The sequence below is a fragment of the Polyodon spathula genome, chromosome 25 (genome assembly GCF_017654505.1).
Source record: "Polyodon spathula isolate WHYD16114869_AA chromosome 25, ASM1765450v1, whole genome shotgun sequence".
Lineage (NCBI taxonomy): Eukaryota > Metazoa > Chordata > Actinopteri > Acipenseriformes > Polyodontidae > Polyodon > Polyodon spathula.
The window spans coordinates 18,496,725-18,507,139 of record NC_054558.1 but is presented as its reverse complement, the minus strand read 5'-3'; the positions used below and the strand labels follow the sequence as shown (position 1 = coordinate 18,507,139).

Genomic DNA, 10,415 nt, shown 5'->3' with positions numbered 1-10,415 from the left:
TGATGTTTTCCAGTTCAAATTTGAGAAACAAGGAAATGAGAACAAAGTACTAATGATGCAAAAGTTCAAATATTTTCTGAGACTAGCCTTCAGGCGGACACCACAGCAGATGCTAGTAGCCAGTTGTCTTCTGTGCACACAAACCCAATGCAACCATCCACAGCTGAAAGGAGGGATGGGGGAGGGGGGGTTGTAATATTTAACAAACTCCTGGTTAATGTTTTATTAATCCTGATCTGCTTTTTTTTTTTTTTTTTTGCAGTGCAGAATTAAATGAAAACAGCTCGCGAATGCACCTAGAATGGAACAACTTGAACTGTTAACTGGTTCCTACTTTGTTTAATTATCTTTTAATAGTTATTCAAATGCATTTTTTCCTCTTTCAGAAAAATGGGGCACATTTTCTGCTTAACCAAAAGCATAGAAAATCAGATCCATTTCTTATCAATCTCGTATTGTGCCAGTTTTAATTGGAACATTGGAATTGCTCAACATAACAGTGGGTTACTTTTATACAATTCAACATTTTAAATTTTTTTCTTTTTTTCCTCTTATTTTGCTGAGTACAGCATTTCTCATAATGTCATGCCAAGTTAAATGTGTCTCTACCATATCCCCAAATTGCTGTAGGGTGAATTAGTGAAGGCAACATTAGTATTTCACAGTGCATACATTTGTACAGAGAACATTGAAGTTAGGTTTACCTACAGGAATGTTCACAGTTAATTACATGTCATATATCCTATCACTTAAAATTGTGGACAGACATTATGTGAATATCTGAGTGATTAAACACATTATAAGCTATAATTACTTAAAACATACCTTATCCAAGAATTTCTGCCTCACCTAGTTAAATTACAAGTGGTAATGCAATGCTGATTCAATTATCTATTTCTTGGTATTCAGTTGCATATACTGTATAGGCTATTGAACTGACAGCAAAATAGACATTTGTGCTTATGGAGTACTTCACATTGTTCACACACTGATCCAGAGCAGATAAACTAGACATGCCTCTGCACTTAGACCTGCTCTGAATTCACATTCGTATGAGAATTGTTGCACAGCATTTCACCTTGTAAGAAGTCATGTAAAGAAAGCATTACTCCACTTGTTGTTTTCAAACATTACCGCACCAGATGTGACTGGTGGTGAAGGGAAAACGAGGTGAAACTTAAAAAGAAAGAAGGGTTTATTCTGGCTTTATCTGATAGCATGCAGAGCCCTCTGCTTCCCTAACATGGAGCCAAGGGGGCGCTCCAAACAACCATTGGAATGCAGCTCTATTACTGCTATAAACGGCAAAACATCTCCGTCCATATTTAGTTTCAGGAGGGTGGGTGGGAAAAGGTACAGTTCATAGGAAAGATTCCCTGTTTCTTAAGAAATCCATCGAAATAGAATCCCCTATGTAAAACATTTCCAACATGTTTTTCATGAAAAGGACCTTATGCAGTTTGGAGATTTGACCTTCTTGTTTTTTTGTTTTTTTTTACAGTAATGTGAGCGCACCACGATGAAACATGAGGAGGACCTCACAGTTTGGAGATTTGACCTTTTTGGTTTTTTTCTTGTTTTTTTTTTACAGTAATGTGAGCGCACCACAGTGAAACATGAGGAGGACCTCACACAGTTTGGAGATTTGACCTTCTTGATTTTTTTTTTTTACAGTAATGTGAGAGCAGCACAGTAAAACATAAGGAGGACCTTAGAGTTTGGAGATTTGACCTTGTTTTTTGGTTTTTTGGTTTTTTTACAGTAATGTGAGCGCACCACGATGAAACATGAGGAGGACCTCACACAGTTTGGAGATTTGACCTTCTTGGTTTTTTTGGGTTTCTTTTTTTTTACAGTAATGTGAGCGCACCACTGTGAAACACGAGGAGGGCCCAATACTTTATCATCTGTTTTTGCTAATCCAAAGACACCTAAAGGGTTTGAATCCAGGTGGTCCAATTTAGGAGCATGTGTTCAAGTTTCTATATTTTTGTACCTGGTTTATGCACTTGCCTTGATGCTTTCACGCAATGATACAGCTATGAAAACGAGTTTGACTGTTTTACTGTTGAAACAGTGTTAGTTGAAACTTGTAACCCCTTAAGGGGGAAGTACATACTTAAGGTGTACGACTGCTCTACTGTACGAGCAAATGTAATCATTTGAAGAACACAAACGTCATTCCATTCCACATTTTACAGGGTTTTTTTAAATCTGGTTTTGAAAGGTTCTTGAAGTTTTATTAGCTCATGATTTTCATATTTATATTAACGAACACATCCATCATAACCCAATATTGCACTGAGCCCGGCGTCCTGTAAATTTTTTTTTTTCATTACAGCACATTTTTTCTTAGTGGTTTTTTATTTATTTATTTAATTAAATTTAGTTGTCGGGAATGGTTTTTACCCCAGTTTTCTCCCCAATTTGGAATACCCAATTATTATTTTTATCCCGGTTCAACGCTGCATCCCCCCAGTAACTCGAGAAACAGAGTGTGAAACACATGTCCTCCGAAATGTGTTTCCTCCAATCCCTCATTTTTCACACTGCGGATCGACGGCGAAGCCAGCAGACCTATAGTGATGGAGGACAACACAGATCTGAACAGCTCCACTGCAGACCCGCAGGCACCCTATCAGTCACAGGGGTCGCTGGCGCGCGGTGAACATTGCCCTGCCGACCGAAGCCCTCCCTACCTGGGCAGCGCCCTGGGTGGAGCTCTGCCAATTGTGCGGCGCCCCCTGGAACCCCCTGTCAAGGTCAGCAATGACATAGCCTGGATTTTAACCTGTGATCTCCCGGCTGGGCGCATCCTGCACTCCACGCGGAGCACCTTTACTGGATGAGCCACTCGGGAGCCCCTTTCTCAGTGTTAAAAATAATAATAACAATAATAGATTAATTTAATATTTCTCTTTTAACACAGTCGATTTTTTTTCGACCAGTATAACTGAACCCAAACAAGACAAATGAAAACGACCTTTGGTTTTGACTATTTTTTATATTAACACTGTATTTAATCTACAGGGAATACATTAATATAATTTTTTAAAAATGTAAGAATATTTGTTTTAACGTTACCTACATATATTTTCAAATGTATAGTATGAGATAATTAACAGTAAAATAAGCTGGGGAATAAGGTTTCACTGCAATTTTATTTACATTTCAATGTGAAATGTAAAGATTATATAAAAATACACCTACCATGCCAAAAAAAATTAAAAAATCCCCAGATAATGAGTCTTTTCTTAGTTACCCATACCTGCACAGAAAAAAAAAATGTATGTTTAGAAATTTAAACATTTTAATGTATATTTACTTAAGTAAAATAAACGCCAAGATGTCGTCAAAATATTTTCCATAAGATAAGTATGTTTAAGAAGAAACATTTGTTTTACAGTGTTGTTAAATATGGAATATGAATGCAGTTGAATTATATTTGTTTAGGGCTCTGTGGGTATTCTTTGCTCCATGTCTGCACAGTATATTTAGCACCTAGTATCCTATTAATGTGCATTTGATATAACCTGGAGGGCTTTTGCTATTAGCATACAGGTGTTTTCATCAGTAGAACAGAAAAAAAAGAATGTCCCGATTCCACCTTACAGGATCAATAATTCACATGAAAGAACTGGAATCGATTCAAGGCGGGGTATGTAACTATCTGCAGTGCGTGTAAAATGGACTGTGGTCGGTAAATGCTTTTAAGCTTTATATTCTTTACAAAACTACATTTACTTGCACCATTTCAAAGGTTATAAAGGAAGGAAAAAAAACAGGCACTTTGCAGCCCTTAACTTAACACAGACAGATGTTTATTTTCCTGTATTGTGATTTAAACATTAAGTCACATCTGGCAAATGATGTTATGTTAAAATAAATAAATAAATAAATAAATAATAAATCTCTGACTGGTAGTATCCTGGAAACATGATTGTCAACAGACATTGTCGATCGTTTGAACTTTATACCCTTTTTGTGACTTTAAACTCATTGCCAATACAAATTCACCTGCAATGCTTGAACTCTCGATCCTGTTCTTCAGAGAGCAGTGACCTACAGGCTGCACAAACATTTACACAAGCTTGCTCCGGCACTATCCAATAATACATATTTATATGACTCATTACTGTTTTTTTTTCCCTCATACAATAAGCCTGCTATGATGACAACGAAAAGGTCAAATGACAAATGGAAAAAGGATTCCATTGAAATGAGTAGAACATTCAACATTTGGGTTTCCTTAAAAAAAAAAAAAAAAAGGTGTGAACTTGATGAAATTCTGCCCTCTGTAATCTGTAATCCATTTCGCAAATGTCCTTGTGGAATCATCGCTAGCCACGGCCAGCCACACCTTAAAGTGTCTCAAGCTAAAACTTCAGCTGGGGGTTATTGCGTGATAACAGGGCCAAGATTATCTGGAGAACGCTTTGGTCAGGAATCTTTATATCCATTGAAACAAATAGTGATTCATTTATTTGAGAAACCTCACACCCACCAAGCCCTACTTAGTTCTATTTGTTAGCAAAGCACTTTAACTGTCAGTCTTAGCAACTCCATTGCCTTAATCATAGCACCAAGCAAAACACTGAACTGTACACAAAACTTTTATAATTAAACTGGATCATTTTAAAGGACAGTTCTTAATAAAACTAAAACCCAGCCAATAACCTGCATAAAGTATGTAGAAACATGCACATTCCAATCGTAATTATCTCTAGCATGGTAGTTCATTCTGTAGTATTCTAAATGCTTTTACTACACTGCATGTTGCCGGTAGCAACCTGTTTAAATTAGATATTGTGATAGGGTTTGAACAACTAACATCAGCTATGTTTACTACTTCAGTTTGACATCAAAAACACAACTTGAGCAGAAAAGTTATTCCTTAAGAAGTCACACTAAAAGCAAAATGAAAAACAAAGTACTCTTTAAGTTAATGTGTGAATACTATTAATCCACATTTTATGAATACCTAGATACCTACCAGGCTATGACTAAGCTGAGGTCACACATACATAGCTGTTGCATAGGCAGTCAAGAAAAGAAAATGCATCGAAGTAAAGAATAAAGTCACTTCCAGCTACGAATACATTTCAATACTGACCGGAATACAGATATCAAAACAAGCTTGAAAGTCTGATTTCCATATTGTTTATACAAACCTATACATGAGAGTGAATAGATTAATTTTAATAGATGTGAAATATTAAAGCACAGCTCTTAAAAAAAGTCTGCTTTTAAAACAAACTGGGCTTTGTTCTTGAACCGCTTTGATGTCGTCAGACTTTGTTTCTGAGTTAGTCAGCTCTCCTTTCGCCAGTGCTGAACCTGATAAAGGACAAGCAGTTAAAACAGCTCCACAAGACCTTCACAGGCGATTCAAGAGGATAGCGTAATCGCTTTGTCGATGCTGCATGCACCAATATTTAACGCTAGTATATTTAGTCATATTCACTTGCATTTTCCAGAATAAAAAGAAAACTAAAACCACATTCTGACTGCCTGACTTTTGAACGTGTTTGAACTTGCTTTGGTGTGGTGTTTATAGGATTCATTATACATGTTTTATAATAATACAAATTAAGACACAGCTTAGGATATTCTTTAATGCCACATTTCCATCTGACACTGGGACTGACTTGAAAGTGATTTTAAATTAGATTTTGAATTTCCATCAGCATCAGATTGAGATCACGTTGATTATAATTGGGGCTCTGTCAGCCCCAGTTAGGATTGTGGTCTGCCAGAACTTGATCTCTGTAACTCACATTTCTGGTGGACGTTTCCCAATGACTGTGTAATGTAAAGGACGCGAGTGGTTTTAAATATCTCACTACAAAAACAAACAAACACAAAAACCAAACAACAACATTCAGGCAAAACACAGAAACTTAGCTCTAATACTGTTTTGGTTTTGGAAAAATATTTTTCAAATTGCATTTAAATGGATTTTGAAATGTTTGGCAAATATTTTTTTTTCAATTTGACATGTTGTACTGCTAAAATAAAATGTACCCTACATACTACACAGTACTGAAGTTTCTCACTTTCTGATTGATCCATTATAAATTCTTTACACATGCGAACAATTTTTTTTAAAAAACAAAAAGGACCTGTAAAGTTTTTATAGGCTTATGATGGAATAAAACGAAAACTTTAAAATGTACTTAAACCTGCTAATTATATAATGTGGCTGTGTGGCATTAATTGTACAGCGGATATATACAAAAAAAAAACATTGAGTGTGTTCTCAATTGCAAGCAATAAAAAATCATCCACTTTACACAAAATATACAGTACAGTATTTTTTATACTTTGTTGTTTAATTTTGGGACATCTGTTGAACTAAACCCACCCACGTTTGTACCGTATCTTAAACATAAAGTAATGAACTCTTTGTTATTTTAATGCATAGTAATAAAATAAAACCCTGCAACACATCATATAAAACTAAAAAAAATGCACATTTTTTATTTTTTTCATAAAATAGCTAAACTTATTTTACAAATATATACAAACATTTCACAAATAAAGCATACACAAATGGCAGTTGGCTCTACAAAGTTTTACAATACATAGTGCTTGTTGGCTTATTTATGGCTAGAATCTGCTTCACAATAGGCAGTCCATACACTCTCTGGCCCTTTTCATCTGATCCTTTATTTCTTCACATCAGTCCAAACATGTATGACACTGGCGTAATTCCCATTAAAAAGCCACAAAACGCGAGGGCTTCAGTCTTCCTGACCACTCAATGCCTTTGTTGAAAGGGTCCTGCATTGTGTTTAATCTGCTTCTACAGCACTTGTGTCTTCTTTGTCTCTAAGTAAAACATCTATTGCACATTATTCAAGCAACTCATCCTTGCATCCAAACAGTTTTTTTAGAGAACAACAAATACTTTGGAACAAGTTTGTCATAAGCCCACTTGAGGAACAGATACACAAATAAAATGACCTGCCACCAAAATAACAAAAGTAGTGTTTTGGGGTTTTTTTTGTTTTTTGTTTTACCTCTTCTGTTAAACTGTATATTAATGTATTGCTTACTTTCAATTGCAATTGCAAAAACAAACAACAAAAATATTAGCATGAAATGTTTTAATTTTAAAAGTTCAGTCTGTAACAAATGCACAAAAATAAGGTATCTATTCTGCATTGGAACAGAGTTCATACACATGTAGCTGGCTGCACTGCTGGTTCATACTTTGCACTGTGCACTTTTAGTGGAGGATGGGGTTTTATATAAGGTCTGCTGCTTGTGAACACGCTGGCAGGCTTTCTTCTTGTCCTCTTCTTTAACTTCTTGCTGAACACATTCTGCCAGGATTGCAGGGTTTTGGAGGTCCAGATCCACATGCCACTTGTGATCCCAACCACTAAAAGCATGAAGATCTTCACCATAAAGATCTCCACAGCCGGGATGGAGTTTTTCATAAGGCACTCGTCTGATTTTTTGCTGTGGATGTTGCTGCTGCTGTCCACCATGCATTTCTCTTTAGTGGCCAGGACTTTCCAGTAATCCATGTTGAGCCGCTCATAAAAATAGCAAGCTATGGTGCACGTGGCAGGGACGGTGTACAGCACAGAGAACACTCCAATCCTCACCATCAGTTTCTCCAGCTTGTCTGTATTCTCCCCCTCTGTCTTCATGATCTTCCGGATGTGGAAGAGGGCGACAAAGCCGGAAAGAAGGAAAGAGGTCCCAATGATGAGGTAGCAAGACAGAGGAATGAGGACGAACCCTGTTAAGGCTTTGATATCCATGCTCCCAACATAACAGACCCCAGTCAGCTCGTCTCCAGCTACTTTCCTCATCACCAAAATCATGATGGTCTTCACTGCGGGAATAGCCCAGGCTGCCAGGTGGAAATAGCTGCTGTTGGCTTCAATGGCTTCATGGCCCCACTTCTTGCCGGCCGCTAGAAACCAAGTCAGGGTGAGGATCACCCACCACAGGGAGCTTGCCATGCCAAAGTAGTAAAGGATAAGGAAGACTATGGTGCACCCTGTGCTTTCCAAACCCTCTTGTATGACATACTGCTCCCCGCTGTCTCTATCACAGGCTATGTTGTCTGCCCCTGCGAAGAGCCGGATGAGGTACCCCACAGAATAGACGCAGTAACACATAGAGAGGAAGATGATGGGCCTCTCTGGGTATTTGAAGCGCTGAGGGTCAATCCCAAAGGTCAGGACAGTGAAGGCACTTGAGATGAAGCACAGTGTGGACCAGATGGCCATCCAGATGAGAGAAAACTGCTTGTCATCCTGGCTCCAATAGATGTCCACTTTGGGGTAGCACTTGGGGGCGCAGGACTCGCTTTTCTGCACATAGTGGAACTTTTTGGGGTTGCCACAAGTTTCCTTTTTGCTGGTTTCCTTGGGGTGGAAGTCCTGTCCACTGCCTGGCCTATGGGGTTTAAACTCTGGTGGCTTTGTGCTGGAGCCCTTTGGGGGTTCATCCGATCCATTGTTGGGGGCCTCCATGCAAAGGTAGTTGGGGTCGTTCTTGTTGGGCAGCTTGCTGCAGTCCAGAGACTCAGGCCACTTGAAGCTGAATTGCTCCATGATGGGTGAGCACTTTGACCTTGCTTGCTCACACATCACCCTGCAGGCTGGTATGGGGGTAGACACCTGTTCTGTACACATTGGCGCATACAGGGAGCATAGGAAAAATTTTAGATGGTTGTGGCAACCATATTCAACTAGTGGAGCAAACTCGTGCAACTTGATGGCTGCTTCTTTCTGGTCCTCATGGCCCATCAGATTGGGCATCCTGGTCATGTTGTAACCAATGTCTTTGCACATAGGGATCTCTATATGCTGGCATCTTCCTTCCCCTGGGCGGTCAGGATCAATAGAGCTTATGGCAGTACAATCCATAAACAAATGTGCAATGAGCACATGGAAGAGACTCAGTTTCAATGATGGAGGCATTCTGAACAACAGCACTGGGCTATAGCTTTCCAGTATGACAACCAAATTGCATACACTTCGTAGCGATTAACTTTTTATTTATTAAATACTGTACTGTATTATTAGGCTGCAGGGGTTAATGTAGAATGTTGTAAAGCGCTATTCGCACAGTTCTTATCTGAATTAAATTGCGTCCTTTTTATGTGCAAAGTTACTGTATTGTCAAAAGAAACTTACAATCGCCTGTCACATATTTCCCCGAAAGTTGTTGAAATGAGCATTAAGTGGCTGATCTCTTGATAAGTTTTCTGCAAGTTTCTGCCTCTACATTTATTTCCGTGGATACAAATACAAAAAAAAAAAACAGCTTACGGTACCAAATGACTTGCGCATCCAAAGCAAAAGCAAGCTCTCCGTCTAGTCCACTTTCTTTCAACACCGAGGTGTTTACAATCCTTTAAAGCGCGACAGCGTGCTGTGTATACAGTCAGATCAAAAGCCGATGATAACTCCTCGCTTTCCACTTGCAATTGTATTAGGCAAGCAGTCCTGCCATCCAGCTATTGCAGCAGCATACGTGGAAAAGGGTTATCTTCAAAACGCCAGCTTCTCCAAATACCCTTTATTAAAATGTAAATTAATTATTGTAGTCCTTCAATTTTTTTTTTTTTTTTCAAACGAATCTACTCACTACGTTCACAATTCGTTTATTAAAACTTGAATAATGTCTTTAAACTCACACCACCTCTCTAAGCACTGACGCAGATCGGGCTACTTACTAGTTGTTACTTGCTTCCAGTTTTGCTTCTGTTCTGTCCCCCGTCCTGGGCTAACCTGACAAGCAAGAGATCCGCCTTCAAAGAACACGTCCTTTGCATAAGAAAGGTGAAACTGACACGGTGATTACTTTCAAATCGGGCGGAACAGCCTCCAGACCTCCTTAAAAAAATCCCACAGCAGTTTTTCCTTTATTTATTTGTTTTTTTAAATCGTTATCACTACAAACAACACAACAACCATTTGTTCTTTTTATTTTTGTTTTTTCCCCCAGACTTCTGACAAGTGAATGATCTCGAGGCGTTACAGTCTAACACTTCCAGTACAGGTATGAATTAACCAAACGTTACCAAACCAAATGGGTCTTGGTTTTGAAATATTTTTTGATGAGTTGTGGTACTATATATTTGTACTGGGGCTTTATATTTAAATGTGTATTGCAAAGAAGAACATCGCAGTTCTATAGGATACAAATTCTTATAGTTCTGCTTGAAACACTGTAGTGCTTTGTTTAAAGTATGTCATTCCTCCTTAACTCCTTCAAAAGATTAGAGACTGAGTGGGTCAAGTTTAAAACGAACAGTCTCTCATCAAAAGAGCATTTGGGAGTTTGCCAGCTGGGTTTAAGCTGTATGGATGTCCTTTTCTGTTAAATAAAGGCAGGGACATTAGAATCTCATCCTGGCCTTTGATTTTCTTTACAGTCTCTTACTG

The 10,415-nt window shown here is 38.3% G+C and overlaps 1 protein-coding gene across 1 annotated transcript; it reads right to left on the bottom strand.

Moving 5' to 3' along the window:
* Window positions 1-6,566: 6,566 nt before the first annotated feature.
* LOC121299604 (frizzled-10-B-like) lies at window positions 6,567-9,730 on the bottom strand. The gene has a single exon (XM_041227426.1). It carries the CDS (start codon window positions 8,943-8,945, stop codon window positions 7,179-7,181), a length of 1,767 nt encoding a protein of 588 aa, XP_041083360.1. The 5' UTR covers window positions 8,946-9,730; the 3' UTR covers window positions 6,567-7,178.
* Window positions 9,731-10,415: the final 685 nt, after the last annotated feature.